The 24,581-nt window shown below is 44.2% G+C and overlaps 1 protein-coding gene across 1 annotated transcript in view; it reads right to left on the bottom strand.

Annotated features, from left to right (window-relative positions):
- Positions 1-24,581, bottom strand: part of LOC137658563 (DNA replication licensing factor MCM4-like) — a 35,727-nt gene that overhangs the window by 1,604 nt on the left and 9,542 nt on the right. The window contains exons 3-11 of the mRNA XM_068393459.1: positions 7,149-7,294; positions 6,696-6,953; positions 6,357-6,455; positions 6,116-6,251; positions 5,082-5,324; positions 4,314-4,542; positions 2,811-3,005; positions 1,706-1,954; positions 434-970 (exon numbers count right to left, since the gene is read on the bottom strand). Coding sequence (XP_068249560.1) covers positions 434-970; positions 1,706-1,954; positions 2,811-3,005; positions 4,314-4,542; positions 5,082-5,324; positions 6,116-6,251; positions 6,357-6,455; positions 6,696-6,953; positions 7,149-7,294 — 2,092 coding nt within the window. The remainder of the gene's footprint in view (positions 1-433; positions 971-1,705; positions 1,955-2,810; positions 3,006-4,313; positions 4,543-5,081; positions 5,325-6,115; positions 6,252-6,356; positions 6,456-6,695; positions 6,954-7,148; positions 7,295-24,581) is intronic.

Consider the following 24,581-nt stretch of genomic DNA (forward strand, 5'->3'; position numbering starts at 1 on the left):
TCTGTTATAAACTTACTGATACCAAGAAATAGAATCACATGAAAGTGAAATAAATATTCAGCAATAAAACTTCTTATATTATTGCGAGATGCGTTGCACCCACGAATCATCATAAGATCGACTTGACTTAAGGACCTATAGTGTATGTAGTTTTTTCTCCCAATCCTTAATTCTAGTTTTGAGTTAATTCATTTCAAAGTACAGGTTTTACCCTACCCCTTCAAAAGGCATAAACATCAAGAACTGCATGTTAGTTTCTTATAGTTCTTGCTACTTTCCCAACTTGATTTTTTACTCTGCTATTCAATTGAAAATCTTTTACCTGTTAATCATTAACCCTCAGCACACACTGTTCACAATACTATTTTTGTGACAGGCCAAATTCAGTCTTTTTATAAATCATGAACAATATAAAATCAAAAAATAATCTTACCTCCATGCCTCTTCTACATCAGCAACTTCAACCGTATGATTTAAACGGACTTTGGCGTGTGCTTCAGCAAGGCGTATCAAAGACTCAAGTTGACGTGGGTAGGCTGTAACCTGTCCTCTACCACTACCAACTTTCCTCATGTCCACATAGGCTGAAATAAGGCGTTGTGAGGCATCATCGGACAATTTTGGGTGAACGTATTCTCTGGCATATGCGACATAGTCCCTGAGAATGCCCATGTCTAGTAACTCTTCTTCACTCGCTGCTTCTGAACGATAATACAGGGAGACAAGATGACGAGCAAGACGACGGTCATACAATTCATCTTGAGGATCTAATATCAAAAAGATCAAATCAAAACGAGACAACAACGTATGTGGTAGCTCAATGTTTTCAATAATAGTTTTATTCTTGTTCCACTGCGATTCAACGGGGTTAGCAGCAGCAAGAACAGATGTCCGGGCATTCAACTGACAGATAATACCAGCCTTGGCAATACTTAAAGTTTGTTGTTCCATGACCTCATGCAGCACTGACCTAGAAAGGCAATAAAGAAATATAATTAATTCTGAAATAAGAGAGATTCTGTATTTTGAAAGGTGTAAATGAATGTGATGATACATACAAGACCATAATATTTTCTTATATACAAGTTCTCAGATAACAAATCTTTAGCTCATAACATCCACTGAATCAAATTAAACATTTTACAATAAAAAACTAACCAGGTCCTGAATTAGGTTATTAAGGGGACTTCTTTTCATGACCTTAGGTAATATTGGCCTTGCTATAAAGTTCCCGAGGACGTTGTAAAAACAATCTAAATACGAACTTGAAGTAAACAAACGCATGCATTATAACTTCTGTAAGTGTTTGGAAACTTTGGCTTCTGTTCTCTTAGGAGTAGATTTTGTTCAACTACACTCTACCAATGCCTCCCATTTCTGCCAGACGTACGATAGATCGAAACATAAGAGAAAAATTGCTATAGATATGCAAAAATAACACACAAAGACGATTTTGTCAAACTCAGTCATGCAGACGATACAGTAAGGATGACGTCATCATTTAAAGACCGCTATATCTTCGTTATTTATAAAAATAATTGGCTGAAACTTCTGGGGAGCATGTACGATATGTTTGTGCATACATAGAAGCAATAAAACGATTTTCGATTTCTGAAAGTTATGTCAAAACCCCATGGCGGACGGCCCCCTTAATTGGATCTGATTGTTTTACATATAAAAACTATATAAAAATAACCTTCCTTACCTTGTGGAGTCATTCATTTTATCAAATTCATCAATACAGCAGATACCATTATCAGCAAGGACAAGAGCACCAGTTTGCAACACCAACTGGCGAGTTTCAGGATCCTTTGTGACGTATGCAGTTAGACCAACGGCAGATGAACCCTTTCCACTGGTATATTGAGATCTTGGAACCAAATTATATACATACTGCAGAAGCTGAGATTTAGAAGTACCAGGGTCTCCACACAACAAAATGTTCACTTCAGATCTGAGAAGAGACAAAAAGTTATCTTACTAACAAAATATATATTCAAGGCAATGATAACTAGCTTTAAGATTTCTAGAATAACAGAGAAAATGTTTTGATTTTTCTTTTCATATTTATCTTATGACACAATCCGTCATGTCTAAAATAGTATTATTAGGTAACATTAATATTTTTCATAAGACTACATCTATAAAATTATTTAATCATTTCGATTCTCCAACAGCTTTCCTGAAGGATTTACTATTAAAATATTCGAGGAGGAAGGCAGGAAAAAACAATGCAGCGGTGGAAAGAAGAGATACTACCATGATTCTAAAGTACTGCCCACAGTGCTACAGGCAGAACAATTCAAGAAAAGTATGTATATTTTTTCCAGCTATCATCTTTTTCCCACTTAGGAAATTATTCCAGAAAACATTACCCGAAATTATTCCAGAAAACATTACCCTAGTTAGTCAATGAAGAACAAATGGTATGAATATGGTAACTGCACGACTCCTTTAAACCTTCAAAAATTAAAAAGAAAATTCTCCACATAACATTAACCCTTTTACCCCCAAAGGACATACTGGTATGTTTCACAAAACTCATCCCTTTACCCCCATGGACATAACGGTACGTCCTTGCAAAAAAATGCTATAAAAGAAATTTTTTTCATATTTTTGATATTTCTTTTAGAAAATTCAGGCATTTTCCAAAAGAATGAGACCAACCTGACCTCTCTATAACAAAAATTAAGGCTGTTAGAGCAATTTAAAAAAAATATACTGGAAAATGTGCTGGGAAAAAAATAGCCCCTGGAGGTTAAGAGTTGGAAATTTCCAAAAAGCCTGGGGGTAAAAGGGTTAAGACAAACCTGAAATGTCCTCGACCAGCGTTGGTGAAATCTTTGCGAGTACCACCAAACAGTTGTAGGAGAATTCCCTTCTTAATATCTTCATTCTCATAAATTGAAGGAGCAATGGCCCTTGCAAGGCGTTCGTACACGTCAGGTTTACGTGAAAGCTCCCGCAAAAGTTCAATTCGTTCTGGCGGGAAACGTGGAGTTTCTCTGAAAGATAGAAAATACAAATTTAACTTTTATCAATAGCCAATTACTCACAACATTTGCGTCAACATTCAATTCTTACTATGAGCCAAGACCATAAATATAAAAAAAAGGCTTTTTGTACTGAACACCATACTTCCATCCTAAGAACAATAACTTCTGGCTTGTAAGTAGCAATATCCTTATTACTATCATAATTATCATTATTACAAGCCCAATTGACACCCTAGCTGGAAAAACTGATGCACGTTACAAACCAAAGGGCCCAAATTGGGAAAAAAACCCAGTAAGGAAAACAAAGATGTAAATAAATACATAATAAAGAAATAAAAAATAAAATTAATTTCAACATATCAAACAAAATCAAATAAATATATCATAAAACTTCTATACTACATAATTTTGTTTGCTCAAACAACGGCGAAGCTTCAGCTTTTGCAGGAATTTGGTAAGATACCAACGAATGCAGGAAATCCGCAACTGTCGTATAATGCTACCTAACTCAATAACATTTTCTAATAGAGTACAGTATAACATCCTTAGCCACTAACTTCACTATATGCTACTGAACTTCTGCTACCATTATAAAAAAAATATGCCACTTGTCTGAGAGCAGCAGCAAAAGTTTATAAATATTTTTTCTTTTATTCAATGAAAATTACATAAGCTTATAGAATAAGAACAATTAAATTCCTATAATTCTTACTGTTATTTCAGTGTATGCAAGGTAAAGTGAAAATAAATTGTATATAAATGTGAACATGGTATGAACACTGCATGTGTGGCGTACTGGCACCGCATGTCCGCTTTCTGCGCATCTTGTACTAGTTATGCTAGTACTTGCGAAAAAATGGGGAGGGGATAGAGCAAACTTTTTGCCCGCAGATCGATACAATGCTTGTATTATTATTATTACTTGCTAAGCTACAACCCTAGTCGGTAAAGCAGAATGCTATAAGCCAAGGGGCTCCTACAGGGAAAATAGCCCGGCGAGGAAAGGAAAAGAAAATACCTTAAGAAGAGCAACCTTAAATATCTCCTATATAAACTTCAACAACACAAGAGGAAGAGAAATAAGATAGCATAGTGTTCCCAAGTGTACCCTCAAGCAAGAGAACTCTAACCCAAGACAGTGACAAACATACAGAGGCTATGGCACTACACAAGAATAGAGAACAATGTTGTGATTTTGGAGTGTCCGGTAAAACAGTTTGAATTTGTGTACTGTACTCGAATTGCAAGTTATCGTAAACAACTGTAACTGTACAAATAGAACTCCATAAGGAGGAAAATTGAATCCCCATAACATACCCTTCTTCCTTTCCATGAAGTCGCTTGGCATCAACTTTCCTGAAGTGGATGACATCAATGTGAGTTTTGTATACACTCTTGAGGTTACGCATTCTGGGATTCACTCTGAGTGGAGTGGCTCTGTAAATCCCCGTGACCGTGACTCTGTCTCCGGGCTGCACACCATCGACAAGATCATTGTGAGCGTATACAAGAACAGTGTGAGGAGTCTGACCAGGTGGCATATCATCTGTAAATGCGACAGAAAACATTTTAAATCATCATAAATTCAAATATCACATATAAAATATGAAACGCACTAATGTGCAGGCGACATTGACATTACCTCACAAAGAAATAGAAACCCAGAACTGGATTTAAAATTGAAAAATATTTTTCAAAATATAATTTAAAAGGTTTAACCAAAATACTTCTTTGATAAATCAAACTTATCAATACAATACTCAAATAGATATGCAATTCCCATAAAATAAATGAAACACACCTAACAGGTGAAGTAAAACACTACCTATGTTGGAATTTCACATAAGTTATAGGTTAATTATCATATACGCACCATAATATGGGGATATACTGTATCAGGACCAATTTCATTTAGTAATCAATACTAAAATTCACAGGAATATTTTCAAATTCACAGGAATATTTTCAAGTTTCCTATAGTACCATGAAAGATATTTATGGACTATTACCACATAATTAAACATATTTCCTACAAAATAAAAGAACAAAACCACAACAATAAATAAAAGAAACAAATTCCAGTACCTGGACTTTCCTGGAGTTTGATCATCTGTTTATCGGAGAACTGAGATCGATTGTGGATCAAAGTGAAAGTGTGCGTTGTGTTGCAGTGTGTGCACAAAGTGGGTTCAGCGATGCGGCCGCGTTCGATTTCGACAGTCGTCGTAAAGGAACAGACATGGCACTTGAAGAAAGCCTCCCTCATCTCCGGAATGATGTTTGAAGTACGAATTACCATACCAGCAATGGTGATGAGCTGATCAATATCTACATGGAAGAAAAATGATCAGTATGGCAAAATTTTGAGGTGAATACATATGTATAAAAGTTTAATTTCTCTACTTCAAAAATACACAAAGTAAAAAAGGGTTATATGATGCAAAAAGAACCAGGCCTTAGAGCTGGTAGTGTCGAAGATCTTTAATGAGCATACATTCCCGACTCCCATAAAATCAGAAAAAATGTCAACCATTTACAAATGGGTAGTGAAAGTGGAAGAGGAAGTAAAATCAGGGATATTCTGGAAGCTATTGAGTTCTAAACTATCTATGAAAAAATCTAGTAGTTTTTATGTTTTCATGACATTCTCATTATACTAGACAGAATCCATTAATGCATTTGAAAAAAAAAAAGAGAGAGAGAGAGAGAGAGAGAGAGAGAGAGAGAGAGAGAGAGAGAGAGAGAGAGAGAGTTCAAAATTTTTTCCCTTTCTAAATTCAATTATACATTTCACTGGACTTTTCCCATATATATGTTTCCTTTGTGCTAAAATTCAAATACAGTATCCACTAAACAAAAACTAGATAAGTAACATAGATATTGCACTATTTAAAAAGCCATACATCCTAATGTTTTGTCAAAAAAAAAAAAAAAAAAAAAAAACCAAACATTAGACTCCAAAACTGAAGAGTTGTAAATTTTTGTCAAAAAGAATGTAAGCATAAGACTCTTAACTGAAGTGGTATTTTTTTTTTTTTTTTGGTTAAAAAACGCCAAACATACTCTAAAACTGAATAGCAGTAAAATTGACTGTTCAAAAAATCATCAATTCAACTTACCCTCAGGATTAAGACCCCGCATATTCTTAGTCTTCTCAGCATTAAAAGGTCGTACTTGAATCTGATGTTCAAGAATGGTGTCAGGATAACGTTCAAAGAACATTTCATTGATTGCCATATCAAAAGTTGGAATGACCTGAAAAGAGTAAGGTTCACATTAAAACATTTCCAAATTAAAACCACAATCTATCAAAGACGAACTACAAGTAAATATGAAATCAATTAAATAAGGCACACTTACTTCCTGCGGGTAACAGATGAGCTGACGATAAAGGTCTGAATCATATTGGTGGAGATGAGCACAATTGATGTTCATAAATGGTTCTTCCAGCGTATGAATCTGAAATGAAGACAAACCTTACGATAATGAAACTTCAATTGCAGGTTATCACTGTACTGTTGATAATTACAAAACATACATCAAGTAAATATACATCTACACAGTACAGAAGGCTGTAAAGTACGAACTTTATTTTTCCTTGTTAAATAACAGCTTCGAATTCAGTCTTATCAGTTTTGATGACCTAATTGAACAATAACTCTTATTCACATCCAAAGTAAATGCTAAGCAAAATCTTACCTCCTCTAGTTTCTGTAAGTAAAGAGGATCACTGGTATTCATACCATCAACGCGCTCATCTTCAGCTGCATCGGGATCGGTGAAACGAAGAACAAATGTCTTGAAACGATCTTTGCACTCGGATACAACAACATCCGTTCCCCAAATAACCAATTGGGGTCCCTGGGGTGCCTCAGTTTGAACTGATGCGGTTGGAACACCTGGAGTAGCTGGAGCACCTTCTGCAATAGCCTCACTGGCTGGGTCAGACAGATTGACCTATAAGTAAAAAAAAGTCCATATGTGGTTATCATCTGGAAATGTACATAAATTCAAATGATTTTCATCTACAAAATTTCACTTACTGTCAAGACAACCATGAGAAATTTCAGCAAATTATAACTAAGCACAAATTACTATGCTATCTAATCACCTGTAAACCTTTTGAGATAATGTATCCACAAAAAGACATACCTGTCGCATGTGACGATCTGAACGAATGTCAGACCTATGGCGGATAGGAGTTCCACGTACGCCAGACCGTGGAGTGCGCAGAGATGAGCCAACACTGCTTGGGGTTCCATAGTTCAGAGGAGAACTAAGATCAATGTCATGTAATGCTGTGGAATAATTATAGATTGTATTAATATCTTGCAACCCTATTTGGGAAGGTATACTGTTATAAGCCCAAGGGCCTCTGCAATAAGACGATCAGCAAAGATGAATAAAATTAGACGCATAAATAAATAAAAAGCATTGCAATGCAGCTACTGTACATCATTAGCAAGATAATTTAATTTAGAAATAGAATGAATAAAAATTTAAGTACTGTATTTAATCTTGAAAATAAACACATGTCCATTAGAATTAATTTTACAATATACATAGTACTATGTAGTGGATGATACAATTTGGAATGCTATGAATGCAAAATATCATCAGACTTACGAAATCTATACATGCCCAGTGAGCTAACTGAACAAGTGCCTGATACATATTATCAAGGGTATGGAAATTAATAGCTGTAATGTTTATGGAATAGAATATAGGTCAAAGTCTTTGATACAAATCACCCGCTGGAGACCAAAGATGACAAGAAAATACAAAACAAAATAAAATACCTGGATGAAAAAATTTCTTCAGGATAACCAGCCCCAAAATGCTTTATACAAACAGTTCAGTACTGTTAAGTATAGGGACGTTTTGTGAAACTTCAGAAAACATGTAGTATTTCTCAAAAGTAATTTGTAACGGTGAATGACACCTGTCGAAAAACGGATTTTGAGCGAAGCGAAAAATCTATTTTTGGGTGAGATAGCCATGGCGTCCTGATGGAAGGTTCCTGTTTGGTAGCTTCCTTGGGTATAAGACTACTAAGATATTCCCAGAGAATTTAACCACAGGTTATCACAGAATTCTAACTTCTGGAGCGAGTATCTCAAAGGTTTCCCTTTAAGACATCGTAATACAACAGGGGACACGCATGTCTGAACGTGCCACATAGCTATCTCCACCCCGAACAGAGTTAATGCTTCGGTGTGTAAGGGCTGAGAATAGCTGGGAGCCGTTCCACAGCTAATCTCACTCGTGGCTACTACTGATACTCGAGACGTAAACAAACGGACGCCATTGCTCTAATGACGTCACGCCCGTCTTTATCCTGACGCCAGTTGCTGCCCATCACCATGATACAATTGTGTAGGGTGGGAACAAAACTGGACGAAGTAGTAGGGAGGGTCCATCAGGACGCCATGGCTATCTCACCCAAAAATAGATTTTTCGCTTCGCTCAAAATCCGTTTTTTGGGCTCAAGCCATGGCGTCCTGATGGAAGAGTACCAGAGAATCAATGTATCGTGGTAGATTTTCCCCCAGTGTTAAGTGCCTAGGCATTGACAAAACAGCAAAGTAATCTTAGGTAAAGAACCATAGGAACGAAGTATCCTGCCCCCCATTGGTAGGAAGTTCCCATGGGCTATGCCGACGTCAAAGTGGTATTGAAGGGCTATTCATCCTGACAGAAGAACTATTAAGAACTTAGAGATGAAGCAGAATGTTTGATATTTGTATAGGAACATTCTGAATTAGGCCAGTGGTGGTTGGGCACTGTGTATAGAGTTCATCTCTTGGTTATCAGAAGTAAGTATTCGTGTAGGAACCTTACTGAGACAGGGTGAATATAATTTAGGATTAGACATCTTAAATTCTTCATGACCATAAGAGAGGAGGAATAAATAAAACTATGACAGTATGTATTTCATAGTAGGTAGGAGCTGAAAGAGACGCATAAGTAATAAAATAGAAATTTTATTTCACAATGCAGAAATTAAATAATTTACAGCAAAAGTAAAGTTCATTTACAGTAATAATAATGTACATAGAAATAAAGGCTTGCTCTTGAATCTGAAAAGGAATTTCAGGATTAGTAGGTACTCGTTCTCGAGGAACGCAAGTCTTTAAACAACACATCATGCTCAAGGCATGCGGCACTTGTGTGACACTATGACATTTCACCTGGGATAAGAACAGTTATAAAAGCACTAAGTGTTTTTAGACATCACTATGAATCGCTCGAGGGTCAACATAGGCACCCGAAGAGTTAGAGTCCCAAGTAACTCACTGTTCTACGCAGAGTTAGGTGCAGGTTTCATAACACTACCTGCGGCTACCACAAAATGTTTGACTTCGTGCACTTGTTTCGCATAATGTTTAAAGAAAACACGCGAGGACTTCCAGCCCGTAAAGTTTTTAAGGCTTTCAAAGTCCATGCTCTGAAAGAAGTTCAGAGAAGATGCCACTTTTCTAGGATCATGACCAGCGGGTGTACTGTTCGGATCCGCTCTGCGAATGAAGTAGGTGATTTTCGCTCTTAATTGTTTCAGTGACAGGTCGCTGCCCGATGTTTCTCCTTTGAAGAGTTGGCCTCCACCAAAGTTCGAAGTTCTGCGAAGATAGACCTTGAGACTCTCTACTGGACATAGAGAGACATCCTCCTTCAGGGGGCATATTCTCCAAGGGCCCCATCTTTTGGTGGGTAATTCGTTTTTAGCGAGAAACGTCGGATCAGGGGAGAGGGTCACTTCTCCTGAATCGGCAAACAGGATGTGTCCCTCTTCTCTCGATAATGCCACTATTTCGCTGACTCGAGCTCCCGAAGCGAGAGCAAATAAAAATATAACTTTCTGAGTCAGATCCTTGAGGGGGCATGAATCGTTGTCCAAGTTGGAGGCGAAATGGAGTACCTTGTCTAGTGACCAGGAGATCGGTTTCGGAGGGGGTGCTGGGCGTAGGCGAGCACATGCTTTTGGTAATTTGTTAAAGATGTCGTTGGACAGATCAATTTGGAAAGCATATAGAATTGGTCTAGTCAAGGCCGATTTGCAGGTTGAAATCGTATTGGCTGCTAATCCTTGTCCATGAAGGTGAATGAAGAAGGACATACAGAAATCAATGGTGATTTCTTTAGGATTTTTTGCCTTGACAAAGGAGACCCATTTCCTCCAGGATGATTCATATTGCCGTCTCGTGGATTCGGTCTTGTATTCCTCTAGGAAGTCTAGACTTTTCTTCGAGATCCCAAACCTCTTCTTTGCGGCAAGGGAGAGAAAATCATGAGATGAAGGTCCTTGATTTTCGATGATGAAGCGAAGACAGTCGACTTCTGTACTTGTTGAGAGAGAACTGGGCCCGGGAGAGGGATCAGCTTGGGCTGCAGCTCCAGGACCAGGGGGTACCAGTTGCTCCGGGGCCACTTGGGAGCCACTAGGGCCGCTGTCCCTTTGAAGGTTCTCAGTTTGGAGAGGACTTTCAACAGAAGGTTGGTGGGAGGGAACAGGTATATCTTGGACCATCTGTTCCAGTCCAGTGACATGGCGTCCACCGCTTCTGCTTTGGGGTCCTCGTACGGGGCTACGTACAGAGGAAGTTGATTGTTGTCGCTCGTTGCAAAGAGATCTATCTGAAGTTCTGGGACTTGGTGAGAGATGAAGGAGAACGATCTTGCGTCTAGAGACCATTCGACTCTATCGGGTTTGTCCGAGATAGAGCATCCGCTGTCACATTGCGGAATCCTTGTAGGTGAACTGCAGACAGGTGCCACTTCTTCTTCTCCGCCAGACGGAAGATTGGGAGAAGCACCTGATTTATCTGGGGCGATCTTGAGCCTTGGCGATTGAGACAACGAACTACCACCGAGTTGTCTAGGGTTAGACGGATGTGGATCGAGGGCGGCGGGGATAACTTCTTCAGAGTTAGAAGGACCGCCATGGCCTCCAAGATGTTTATGTGGAACGTCTTGAATAGTGGAGACCAGGTCCCTTGAGCCTGTTTCAGGTGGGAGTGACCTCCCCAGCCTTCCAGTGAGGCATCCGTGTGGATGTTGAGTGATGGAGGAGGGTGTTGGAGAGGAATGGACCTTTTCAGGGCCTTTGCTTCCGACCACGGCTTTAGGAGGCGTCGAAGTCTGTTTGGAAGCCGTCTCTTGAGGTCTCTTCGAGCGATGGATGCCGAGCGTCTCCAGACTCCCGCGGCATCCTTTAGCTGTGCACGAAGCACTGGGTTTGTCACTGAGGCGAATTGTAGAGAGCCTAGAACTCGTTCCTGCTGTCGTCTTGAAATGCGTTTGGATTTCAGTAGTCGCTTGACAGACCCTGCTATTTCCTTCCTTTTCTTCTGGGGGATGGAAAGGCGGTGTGACTGAAGATTCCAGTGGATTCCCAACCACTGAAACTTCTGAGCTGGAGAGAGGCGAGATTTCTTCTCGTTGATCTTGAATCCCAGGTGTTCTAGGTACTGGGTAACTTCGTTGCAAGACTTTGCACACTCTTCGGGCGATGGAGCCCATACTAGCCAGTCGTCGAGGTAGGCCATCACCTGGACGTTTCTTAGGCGGAGCTGTTGTACTATGGCATCCGCCAGTTTTGTGAAGATCCGCGGGGCCACATTGAGGCCGAATGGCATGGCCCGGAAGGCGTAGCTTTTCCTTTGGAGTCGAAATCCTAGGTAGGAGGAAGCGTGATGGTTCATTGGAATGTGCCAATAGGCATCCGCCAGGTCTATAGAGACCGTGTAGGAACCTTGAGGCAGAAGGGTCCTTATTTGTTGAAGCGTCAGCATCTTGAACTTGTTGTTCTCTATGAACTTGTTGAGGGGGGATAAGTCCAGAATGACTCTGAGTTTGTCTGAGTCCTTCTTGGGAACGCAAAACAGTCTCCCTTGGAACCTGGTGGACTTTACCTTCCTTATCACCTTCTTGTCCAAGAGGTCTAGAACATATTCTTCCAGAAGGGGGGTCGATTGCTGGAAGAACCGCTGGAAGATTGGGGGTGGTTGCGTCCAACTCCATCCTAGACCGTTCTTGATGATGCTGTGTGCCCAGGGATCGAAGGTCCAACGATCCTGGAATTGGCGGAGTCTTCCTCCCACCGGAAGCACTTCATTGCTTCTGGTGTCCCGAGGACTTGTTGCCTCGGCCGCTAGCTCCCTTTCCTCCTCTACCTCTGGAGGGACGACGAGATGCGTCTCTGCTTGCACCCCTGAACGAGCCTCTACCTCTGGCATGAAAGGTAGTGGATGGTTGCTCAAAGGCAGGGGTGAAGACCGGTGACTGTGACAACACCGGTTGGGGGACCAATTGAAAGGTCTATTGTGGTTGGGCAACCACTTGGGAGGTAGCGGGTCCCGGAAACTGACGTCGTTGCTGACGTTGCTGGGGTTTTGGTTTTTGAGGTTTTCTCTTAGGCTGAGGTCCTTCGTCCTGAGAGGGTTTCCTTTTTCTGGACATGCCCCACTTGTGGAGAAGGTTCCTATTCTCCGTGGCGGCTCTGTCAGTTATTTCCTTGACCAGGTCAGAAGGAAACAGGTGCTTTCCCCAGATGTTGGAGGAAATCAGCCTCCGGGGGTTCGTGTTTCACGGTGGCACCGGTAAACACGAATTCACGACAGGCTCTACGAGCCTTTATGAAGTGGTACAAGTCCTTCATTACTGTCAGTAAGTGGGATTTGGCTAGTACCATGTAGTGATCTGGTACTCTTGTGTCACAGGCCATCACATCCAGTTGGACTTGATGAGAAAGAGATGCCGCAAGCCTCTCCTTCGTGTCTTGTTCCCGGCGAAGGAGATGATCGTTGAGCTTAGGGAGGTCTTCATTAAACTGACGTCCGGCGACGTCAGGATCGAGCCTTCCCACGACGAAAGTATGCTGAACATCTTTCCAGTGTCGAGCGTCAGGGGGGGGTCACGATGGAGAAGGGTCTGCACTCCTCCAGTGCAGGGCAGGGTTTCCCTTCTTCCGCCGCTTTAAGGCATGCAGCTAAGGCCTTTTCCAAGAAAGGAAGAACCGCATTGTCAGGTGCAACGTACGTAGGATGCTTCTTGCTCAAAGCCGGAAGCTTAGAGCAGGTAAAGCCCCTACTCTTAAATGCGGAGGCTAGCATAGCCTGGGCCTTTGCGAGATCGAACACTATCTCTTCTTTAGGTTCGGTCTCTTCCTTCGAGGCAGGTTCGGAACGAAGCCGGACGTAACAGTCCGGGTAGGCCTCGAAGCTTGGGAAGAACTCCACATCTTCCAACGGGACCGTGCCGATCTTGTCACTAACAAAGATTCTGCCGGTCGCAATAACCATATGCTCTGCATACCTCCACGGGTTGGCATGAGAGCAAGCTGGGAGATCCTTGACCGAAATCTTCTTCGGTTCTCTGGATCCAATCATCGACCTGATGGACTCCTGGTTCTCCTTCAGCCTGTCGTCCATGACGGCTCTAATCAGCTGGATCAGTTCTTGGGTAGAAGAGGAAGGATCCGGAGTTGAGGAGGTAGACGGAACAGACATTTCCGTCGGTGTAGGAGTAGGAGGAGGGATGGACGAGGGAGCAGCTCCAAGCTCCGACTCGGTGTACTCCACCTTGTCTTCGTCCTCTTCGGCTCCTTGAGCCATAAGCGTCTTCTCCGTGTCTTCCGAGACGTCTGAGATCTGTTCATCATCCTCGGAATCTAAACGACACTCGTGCATGGACTGAGCCATGACCACATCAGGTTCCACCGTAATTTGGACAGTGGGGATTGTATCTTTTGGTACCACTGAGTCAGAGGAGGCCTTAGGGAACAACAGGGACCTCAGTTCTTCGGTGGCCAGGTACGGTCCAGTAGCATTTTTCTGAAAGCCACGCACCCACTTGCGCAGCTTTTCACGAGAAATGTCTCTAACCTCCGCTGAGGGAGGGTTATGGAAGGCCTCAACTAGGTGGGCCTGGCAGACCGTACAATCCAGTGGATTCCAAAACTTCAAGTCCCCTTTCTTGTCTGCACAAGGGGCGTGAGTCCTGCAAGCTGTATGCCCGTAAAACTGCGGGCGTTTCACAGCGCAGAAGGCGAAGTCACACTTCATCTGCTCCTCCTGTGGAAGAAAGAGAAAATGAGTATGGGGGAGTCATAAGAATGGCTCTTAAACTAAGTTAATATTAATCATTAATTTTAACTTAAAGAAGGTGTGATGCATAGAGAATGAAAACAGTAAAGGAGAACATGCTCCATGCATCCAGCCCGGCTGGTTACCATAAGCTTGGTCCCTGGATAATCCAAATGACCGAGATCATTGGATATAGTTTCCTAGAATTCCTAGTATTTTGGAATTCCATGGAAAACCAAGGACAAGATTGGGATCGAATTCATTCGGTTCCCAGTTAAGAGCCAGAAGGCCTCATTAAAGGGTAACTGCTTCTGGCAACCAGCCGCGCTAAGATGCACATAGCCTGCTGGAAATAGAAGAATGCAAAGAGACAGCATGATCACTAATAGAGCAGTACTAGGTACTGATCTTAATAGCGGAAGCAGCTTATCTGTTTGCGATATAGGGCTATCCTAGTCTTATGATAGCTACAGTAAGGGGGTGCAAGTATTCTTGACGCCTCCGGGGCATCCGGCAAGCCGCCGGCATGCCGGAGCTCGCTCCAGCATAGATTCTGGCATTAGAACAGACGATTTTCAAAAGTCAGTTAAATACCAGGATGGCGGCCGCCGGCACAACGGCGGCACGCCGGCAGGAAGCGGCGGCTCCGGCAGTCGGAGGATGCCAGGTTGGTGACTGGGATAAGGATGGTAAAGGCAGTATCGGGTTGCCGGCAGTATATGCCGGCACTCCGGTGATCGACCGGCAAGCGGACGATTAGATAGGAGTAGGAGAGCCGCCGGTGGTAGCCGGCGGCAGCCGGCAGTCCCTCGGTACACGGGGGGCTGGCGGCAAGGGTAGGGAAGTCACCAAATAGGAGGCAGGTATTGCCGACAGTAGAGGCGGCAAGAGACCGGCACCCAGATAGAAAGAGAGACAGGGGGAGGGGGGAAGGGATGCAGGAAGTACCGTCAGGGTTCCAGGCATCCCTCTCCCTCCCTGAGGGGGTGTACCCATGATAGAGGCAGGCTCTAACATCCATGAGCAGGGGTCACTAGGGACCGGGAGCTAGGTAGCCCAAGGGAGGGCTAGGGAACACCCAAGAGGGGGGGGGGGGACTCCCATATGCAGAACTATACTAGTAACTAACCTTATAGGACACTATGAGGGTATATGTACCAGAGTGGACTGCACAAGGAAGCTCGGGTAGCCCTACTCTTCCACCCTAAGGAGGAGTTGTAGGACAGGGGACAGAAGAGTATAAACTAACCTAAGCATAGGCTAGGCTATACAAGAGATAGGTGGGGAGGGAGAAGAGAGAAGTCTTCCCAGGAAGGGTTTCTGTACCAGAGCGGCCACTAAGGGAAGGGAGGACACTCCCTAACCTAAGATCAGGCTGATCGGCTAAAACGGTGCAAGAGTACCGTTTCAGCATGGAACAGAGAAACCTTCCTAACCCAACCTAGAACAGGGCTAAAAGTCCTGAACTAGGCAAGGAAGAAGACATATCGCTATCGCAGGAAAGTCATAGACTATCCTAGCCATAGAGGTAGGCTAGCCTAACCTCACTCTCAGACGCAGCCCTAAAGGGGGTTCATTCCTTTAGGGAGGACAGAGAGGCGATATATACTCTATTAGACAATTAATCCCTTAACTCAGAAAAGGGATCAAGGCTAAATAGAGGGAATGCCAAGGCAGGGGGTGAAGGAAGCATATAGGGGTCCTAATATTAGGTTAGGCTAGAAAGAATCACTGACTAGCCTATCCCCTATATGGTCCCTGAAGGCGAAAACATTTGCATCACTGTCAAAAGTATTGTAAAATAATAATGCCACTATCTTCATAACTTAGTCTAGGATCACTAATAAATCATGCATGAACACTTGTATGTAGGCTCCTGGCCTGGGGGCTATAGTAGCCGACTGGTATGAGGTCAATCGATGACCGATAAAAAGCGTCTAAACACGATATAAAAGTTCCTAGCTATGAAGACTAAATAAACTAATGTATTCGATTAGTATATAAAGCCGGAAGCGTTGTTGTGGCTAACTAAATAAGACATGCAAAACAACAACGACGCCATAAAATGGCGGGTCCGGTAGAGGCACAGCTCTGCCACAAAACATCAATTATTTCGCAAAATAATATTTACTTTACGGCCAGAGCTTAATTAAACAATACTGGAACCTTGTACTCAACTTTCCAGAAGAAGGCGAGGCTGAAGGTAACGACATAGCGAAGATGCAAAGCGATAAAGATAACACAAGGGAAAATCCGTCTAAGTAGGGCAGCTACTAAACAAAGGATAAAGACGGGCGTGACGTCATTAGAGCAATGGCGTCCGTTTGTTTACGTCTCGAGTATCAGTAGTAGCCACGAGTGAGATTAGCTGTGGAACGGCTCCCAGCTATTCTCAGCCCTTACACACCGAAGCATTAACTCTGTTCGGGGTGGAGATAGCTATGTGGCACGTTCAGACATGCGTGTCCCCTGTTGTATTACGATGTCTTAAAGGGAAACCTTTGAGATACTCGCTCCAGAAGTTAGAATTCTGTGATAACCTGTGGTTAAATTCTCTGGGAATATCTTAGTAGTCTTATACCCAAGGAAGCTACCAAACAGGAACCTTCCATCAGGACGCCATGGCTTGAGCCCAAAAATACCATTATAATTTACATTGATTATATTGCGGTACATACTGAAGTACCCAACAACAAATACTCTTTGTAGTAAGTTTAATGAAAATAAAAAAATAATACTGAGATTGTCAACCAAATACCATCCATCTGTATGAAAACTACAACCTTATAGGGAGGCAGATATAATTGCTGTTGCAGGTGTTGAGGTGCCAGTGATGGGAGATGAGAATGAGAGAGATTACAAGAGAGGAAGTGAGGAGAGCACTAGATGAAACGAGAGAAGGAAAAGCATCTGGTATGGATGGTATGAGAGCTGAGATGTTGAAGGAAGGGGGTGTGACTGTATTTGAATGGTTGGTGAGATTGTTTAATATGTTTTGTGTTGTCAATGGTACCAGTAGATTGGGTTTGTGCGTGTATTGTACCACTATACAAGGGTAAGGAAGATGTGCATGTGTGTTGTAATTCAAGGGGTATTAGTTTGTTGAGTGTAGTTGGAAAACTGTATGGCAGAGTACTGATTAATAGGATTAAGGATAAAACAGAGAATGCAATCTTAAAAGTACAGGGTGGTTTTAGAAGAGGTAGGGGTTGTATGAATCAGATTTTTACAGTTAGGCAGATATGCAAGAAATATTTAGCAAAAGGTAAGGTGTATGTTGCGTTTATGGATCTGGAGAAAGCGTATGATAGAGTTGATAGGGAAGCAATGTGGAATGTGATGAGGTTATATGGAGTTGGTGGAAGGTTGTTGCAAGCAGTGAAAAGTTTCTACAAAGGTAGTAAAGCATGTGTTAGGATAGGAAATGAAGTGAGCGATTAGTTTCCGGTGAGAGTGGGACTGAGACAGGGATGTGTGATGTCACTGTAGTTGTTTAACTTGTATGTTGATGGAGTGGTGAGAGAGGTGAATGCTCGAGTGCTTGGATGAGGACTGAAACTGGTAGACGAGAATGACCATGAATGGGAGGGAAATCAGTTGTTGTTTGCGGATGATACTGTACTGGTTGCAGACGCGGAAGAGAAGCTTGGCCGATTAGTGACAGAATTTGGAAGAGTGTGTGAGAGAAGGAAGTTGAGAGTTAATGTGGGTAAGAGTAAGGTTATGAGATGTACGAGAAGGGAAGGTGGTGCGAGGTTGAATGTCATGTTGAATGGGGAGTTAATTGAGGAGGTGGATCAGTTTAAGTACTTGGGGTCTGTTGTTGCAGCAAATGGTGGAGTGGAAGCAGATGTACGCCAAGAGAGTGAATGAAGGTTGCAAAGTGTTGGGGGCAGTTAAGGGAGTAGTAAAAAATTAGAGGGTTGGCCATGAATGTAAAGAGAGTTCTGTATGAGAAAGTGATTGTACCAACTGTGATGTATGGATCAGAGTTGTGGGGAATGATAGTGATGGAGACAGAAATTGAATGTGTTTGAGATGAAGTGTCTAAGGAGTATGGCTGGTGTACCTCAAGTAGATAGGGTTAGGAACGAAATAGTGAGGGTGAGAACGGGTGTAAAAAAGGAGTTAGCAGCTAGAGTGGACATGGATGTGTTGTGGTGGTTTGGCCATGTTGAGAGAATGGAAAATGGCTGTCTGCTAAAGAAGCTGATGAATGCAAGAGTTGATAGGAGAAGTAAAAGAGGAAGGCCAAGGTTTGGGTGGATGGATGGAATGAAGGAAGCTCTGGGTGATAGGAGGATAGATGTGAGAGGCAAGAGAGCATGCTAGAAATAGAAATGAATGGCGAGCGATTGTGACGCAGTTCCGGCAGACCCTGCTGCTTCCGCCGGTGCCTTGGATGACCGCGGAGGTAGCAGCAGTAGGGGATTCAGCATTATGAAGCTTCATCTGTGGTGGGTAATGTGGGAGGGTGGGCTGTGCCACCCTAGTAGTACCAGCCGAACTCGGTTGAGTCCCTTGTCAGGCTGGGAGGAACATAGAGAGGAGACGTCCACTTTTTTGTTTCATTTGTTTGATGTCGGCAACCCCACAAAATTGGGGGAAGTGCCTTGGTATATGTAGGTATACAAACTAGTCATTTATTGGGTAAGCTTTGGTGCACCTTTTGCTGCATCCAGACAAGAATTATTGTACGTCTGGCGACATTGTATGATTGTGTCATGGACCCCAAAGCACTTCGGCGAGATGATGCAAGGGTATTTGCTCACATTCTGTCTTGCTCGAGACTTGCTGGGTGGTAGAGGTGGGTAATGTATCTAATTGACTTGGGTTTGTATAGCAAGAATAAATCTAAATTATTTTTTAAAATTTCAGTTTGTTCCTATGCAGATAAAAACCCTTGTAATTTATTGGGGAGCCTTCCTTAGATGGGAGGAAGTCCCTAAGCGACACAATAGGGCATCTGTCTGACCCATGACCCAAAAGGTCATCCCAGGCTCTGATAAGAGGTAAGCTGATGGAGCCTTGTGTGACAAAGTCAAGTGACAATGCCATTGCCCGACCAAAGATGAAATTCATGTAGGAACATAAACATAACCCACAGAGGTGTTTACCTGCATGAGTGTCCATCAGCGTAGATACGCCCAAGGGATCGAGAGCCTGACGAGATGATTCTATTCATTCAACTCTCACACAAAACAAATTAGAAGTAACTGATGATGCAACACGATGCTAGCTGTCTTGCAGGAGCATAAGTTTTACACAAACTGTTCAGCATGAACAGTACCTACAGAGAATGTACCTAGGGACCTGTGGAAACAATCCCTCAAACAGTGAGCAATGAAGGCAGTGTGCCCTTTCAGACATCTGCTTCAAGTACCCGTGATAATGAGTGGTTTTTGCGGAATGCTAAGGTTACGGCAACACCAAGGATATTATGTGCTTTGGGAGGGGCCAAATGGAGAAATCAAATCAGCTGTCACAAATATAAAAAATTTTAAGTAATTTTTATTTTTCCTAACATACTTACCGAGAACTACTTTCTTTTGGAGTCACTTGTGATCTCTCTTTCTCGACCAAGGTTTTTCGCGCCGTTACCCCCCTACTCCGTTCTCTACATAGGCCTACCCCCGCCGCCAAGGAATGCGCCCCGAGGGCAGGATTAGGGCAGGTCACTGCTTCTCTGGGTCATTCTCCTCATTAAGTTCGTCGTATAGCCCAACTTGGCAATGGAAGGATGGCACTCGGGGACGGAAGGGAGGGCCATTACCCGAAAGTAGTTCTCGGTAAGTATGTTAGGAAAAATAAAAATTACTTAAAATTTTTGATTTGTTCCAACACAAAATACTTACCGAGAACTACTTTCTTTTGGAGACTTATACTTTAGGAGGCGGGAGTGCTATTCTGACACTTGACTCGGCACGTAGGGCCTAGAGGGCTATGGAATGCGGGGGCCTATCAGAGTGCGGGAGTGAGGGTAACTGCGCAACCTTACGCTATTATCTAAGACTTACCTCTTAAAAAATTCTTCTGACGATTTCCTCCGGATGTAGTCGCGAAGAATGTGTTCATCGTTGGGGACAGCCTCTGGCCTTACCGCTACACAGCTTGTAGGGCGGTAATGACTGTCCCAATGGAGAACCCGTCCAAGGATTTCCTTGAATAATCCTTGAGGTAGTGGGCAGTAAAGGTCGACTGGTGCGACCAAGTGCCTGCCTGTAGGATCTGCCCCACCGCCATGTTTCTCTCAAAGGCCAAGGAGGTGCTCAGACCTCTGATGTCATGGGGCCGGGGAGTGCCTGGCACTGCCATTTTATCCTCTTCATAGGTTCTAGCGATGACTTGTCTCAGCCAGAAGGAAATGGTGTTCTTGGAAACTTGCTTCCTATTAACACCTGTGGAAACGAAGAGGTTCTTGATACCTGGTCGGAGATGAGCTGTCCTTTCCAGGTATTTTCTGAGTGTCCGTACTGGGCATAACTTCAAGTCCTCCGTAATGCCCGTCTTGGGAATAGCCGGAATTGAGAAACCTTCAAACCTCGGGTCCCAGACTGCTGGGTTCTGAGTCTTAGCCACAAAGGAGGGCACGAACCTGAAGGACACTTCCTTCCACTCTTTGGAGTGCGAAACGTCGTAAGACAGACCATGGATCTCGCCCACTCTCTTAGCCAAAGCTAAGGCTAGCAAGAAGACGGTCTTGAGGGTGAGATCCTTGTCCCCGATATCTTTCAGGGGTTCAAAGGGGGGACGACTTAGCATCTTCAAGACCTTGGCTAGGTCCCACCTGGGCACTCTCCTAGCTTGAGGGGGGCAGGATTGCTCGAAACTCCTGATCAGCATCGCTATGTGTCTCGAGGTCCCCAGGTCGATGCCCTTCAGGAGGAAGACTTGGCCTAAGGCGGCTCGAACTCCTTTAATGGCTGGAATTGACATTCCCACTTTATCTCTAAGATACACCTGAAACTCCGCTATGTCCGGGACCGAAGCTTCAAGAGGTCTAATGTGTTTCTCCGAGCACCACTTCGTGAAGGAGGCCCACTTCGCCTGGTATACCGCGGTCGAGGATCTCCTCAGGTATAGGGACATTCTCTTAGCTGTGGTGGCGGAGTACCCCTCCTTCTTCAGGAGCCGCTCGATAGTCTCCAGGCGTGAAGGCGAAGAGAGAGAGGGTTGTCGTGGAGCCTGAAGAAGTGCGGTTGGTGCAGGAGGTCTGATCTGGCGGGCAGAGGCCAAGGTGGTTGGCTCGCTAGGTCTTTTAGGTCCGCGAACCACTCTCTCTCCGGCCACCAGGGCGCTACCAAAGTCATCTTCAGGTTTCGGGAGGCCCTTACTCTGTTGAGTACCTGTCTTATCAACGTGAAGGGGGGGAAAGCGTACACATCCAGGTTGTCCCACTTGTGCTGGAAGGCGTCTTCTAGGGCTGCATTTTGGTCTGGGACCGGGGAGCAATAGACCGGTAGTTGGGCGTTGAGCTTTGTTGCAAAGAGGTCCATCACCGGGGAGCCCCAGCGTTGAATGATGAGTCTGGCTACTTCTGGGTGTAGAGACCACTCTGTCCCCACTATTTGACCCATTCTGCTGAGGCCGTCGGCCAGAACGTTTTTCTTCCCGGGGATGAACCTTTCCAGCAGCACCACTTGCTGTTCGTCTGCCCAATTTAGGATGTCTATGGCGAGGTCGCACAGTTCCTTCGATCTCATGCCCCCTTACTTCTTTATGTAGGCCACTACCGTGGCGTTGTCGCACATTAACGCCACGGTGTTTCCCTTTAGACGACTTGCAAAGTGAAGACATGCCTTCTGGACTGCTCTTAGTTCTAGGACATTGATGTGTACAGTGAACCCTCGTTTATCGCTGTAGATAGGTTCCAGTCGCGGCCGCGATAGGTGAAAATCCGCGAAGTAGTGACACCATATTTACCTATTTATTCAACATGTATATTCAGACTTTTAAAACCTTCCCTTGTACGTAGTACTGTTAACAAACTACCCTTTAATGTACAGAACACTTAATGCATGTACTGTACTACAGTACCCTAAACTAAAACAGGCACAAATATTAAAGGTGATTTTATATCATGCATTTCCTAAACATGCTAAAAAGCACGATAAAAAATGGCAACCAATGTTTTGTTTACATTTATCTCTGATCATAATGTAGAAACAAACTGGAGGTAGAGCTTTGCTTATTACCCAGACATATTTCCCATACTTTTCCCTTAGAACTACATCACATCTTCCTACTTTAGATATATAGATATATATATATATATATATATATATATATATATATGTGTGTGTGTGTATATATATATATATATTTATATGTATACACATATACATACCTACATATATACATAAATACATGCATACATATATATATATATATATATATATATATATATATATATATATATATATTACTGTATATATATGGGTTATGGAAAAAATCCGCGAAGTGGTGAATCCGCGATGGTCGAACCGCGAAGTAGCGAGGGTTCACTGTAGACGCTTTTCGCTCTCCGACCAGGTACCTCGTGCTGTCTCTTCCAGAAGGTGGGCCCCCCACCCTTGGTTGGAGGCGTCTGTGAACAGGAGGTACTCGGGGGGACTGGACCCGAGGGGCATCCCCTTGAGGGAGTTCGACTGGCAGTGCCACCATTCCAGGGAGGTTCTCGTGTCTGGAAGGACTGGAATTAACGCTTTCCGCGAGTCCGTCTGGGACCAGAGGCTCTTGAGGTTCCATTGAATGGGTCTGAGCCTCATCCTCCCTTGGGGAACCAGTTTCTCCAATGAGACCAGGTGACCTATCAGTCTCTGCCAGTCTCCCGCCCTCCTGGAATGTTCTGACAGGAACGGTCGAATGATGTGTTTGAGGTTCCGTATCCTGTCCTCCGAGGGGAAAACCTTCCCCTGCACGGTATCCAACGTCATCCCCAAGTAGCCCATTCTGTTGGATGGGGTTAAGTTTGACTTTTTCAGATTGATTACGATTCCCAGATTCCTGCAAAACTGGAGGAGGTTCCTCCCTTGTTCCTCCAAGAGGGCCCTTGAGGTGGAAATGAGCAACCAGTCGTCGAGGTATCTGATGAGACGGATACCCCGTTCGTGAGCCCACACTGAGACTGTCGCGAAGACCCTCGTGAACACTTGAGGGGCCGTCGACAGACCGAAGCAAGGGGTCTTGAACTGCAGGATCTGGGAATCCCATTTCACCCGGAGGAACTTCCGACTCGACGGGTGGACAGGGATCTGGAAGTATGCGTCCTTGAGGTCGACAGTCATCATATAATCTTTCTCCCTCAAGGACAGCAGGACGGATTTTGGGGTGTCCATCTTGAAGTCCGTCTTCTTGACGAACTTGTTGAGGGCCGACAGGTCTATCACGGGTCTCCAACCCCCCGTTGCTTTCTCTACCAGAAACAGGCGGCTGTAGAAGCCTGGGCCTGGGAGAAGGACCTCTTTCATGGCACCCTTCTCCAACATGGAGGAAATCTCCTCTTGAAGGGCGGCCCTTTTCATCGGGTCCCTGGGGGCCAACCATTCTGTCTGGCTGGCTGAAATAAGAGGGGGTGGATCCGCTAGGAAGGGGAGCCTGTAGCCCTCCTTCAGGACGGACACCGTCCAAGGATCCGCTCCTTGTGCCTTCCATGCTTGCCAATGTGGTCTGAGGCATCCCCCAACCCGAGGCTTGGGCGGGAGTAGGGGGCCTCTCCCTCTACCTTCTCCTAGAGGGGCGGCCTGATCTGCCTCTCCTAGAGGAGGAGTAACCCGACCTGAAGGAGCTGGAAGAAGCTGGTGCTCCTCTGCGGGAGGGTTGAGGAGTTGTTGCCCAGGAGGAAGAGGGGGCGTCCCTCCTCGAAGTGCTGGGGGCGGCCTGAGATGTCACGGCGCTATCTGAGGCGGCCCTTCTGTTGGGAGGCCTTTTAGACGACGCAGGTCTGGGGACGTTGGCCTCCTTCCTCTTAGACACTTTCTCCATCAGGTTCTCCAGTTCTTTTAATGGGAATAGTGACTTACCCCACAAGGGAAGGCTACGTACGGCTCGGGCCTCTCTGTCCGGAATCCTCCTAGATACTTTAGCTAGGACCGTGTCTCGTTTCCGTAGGACCCAGTTGGCCGTAAGGGCGAGCGCCTGGTACGAGAAAAACTTAAGTGTTTTCCCCCCGGAGGTGAGAAGGTCTGTCAGGAGGCTTTGCTGTTCAGGATCTTCGGGGTCAACGGAGGCTTGTACGTTTACTAACGTGGAGGCCCACCAGTCCAGCCATGAGGAGACGTTAACTAGGTCCCGCGACATCTCCTCCATCATGGCGGCTTCCGTAGGAGAGAAGGACACTGGGGCTGAAGAGGCCCTTTCGTCTGAGCCGCCTTGTCCTAGGATGTCCAAGGCCGGGTCCACTCTACAGGGGCCTGGGCGACGCCCTTCCGGAATGTATACTTTACCCTGCGATTTGAGGCCCTGGAGCAGTTTCAAGGCACTCTGGGACTTGGGGGCCTCT

The sequence above is a fragment of the Palaemon carinicauda genome, chromosome 1 (assembly GCF_036898095.1).
Source record: "Palaemon carinicauda isolate YSFRI2023 chromosome 1, ASM3689809v2, whole genome shotgun sequence".
Classification (NCBI taxonomy): domain Eukaryota; kingdom Metazoa; phylum Arthropoda; class Malacostraca; order Decapoda; family Palaemonidae; genus Palaemon; species Palaemon carinicauda.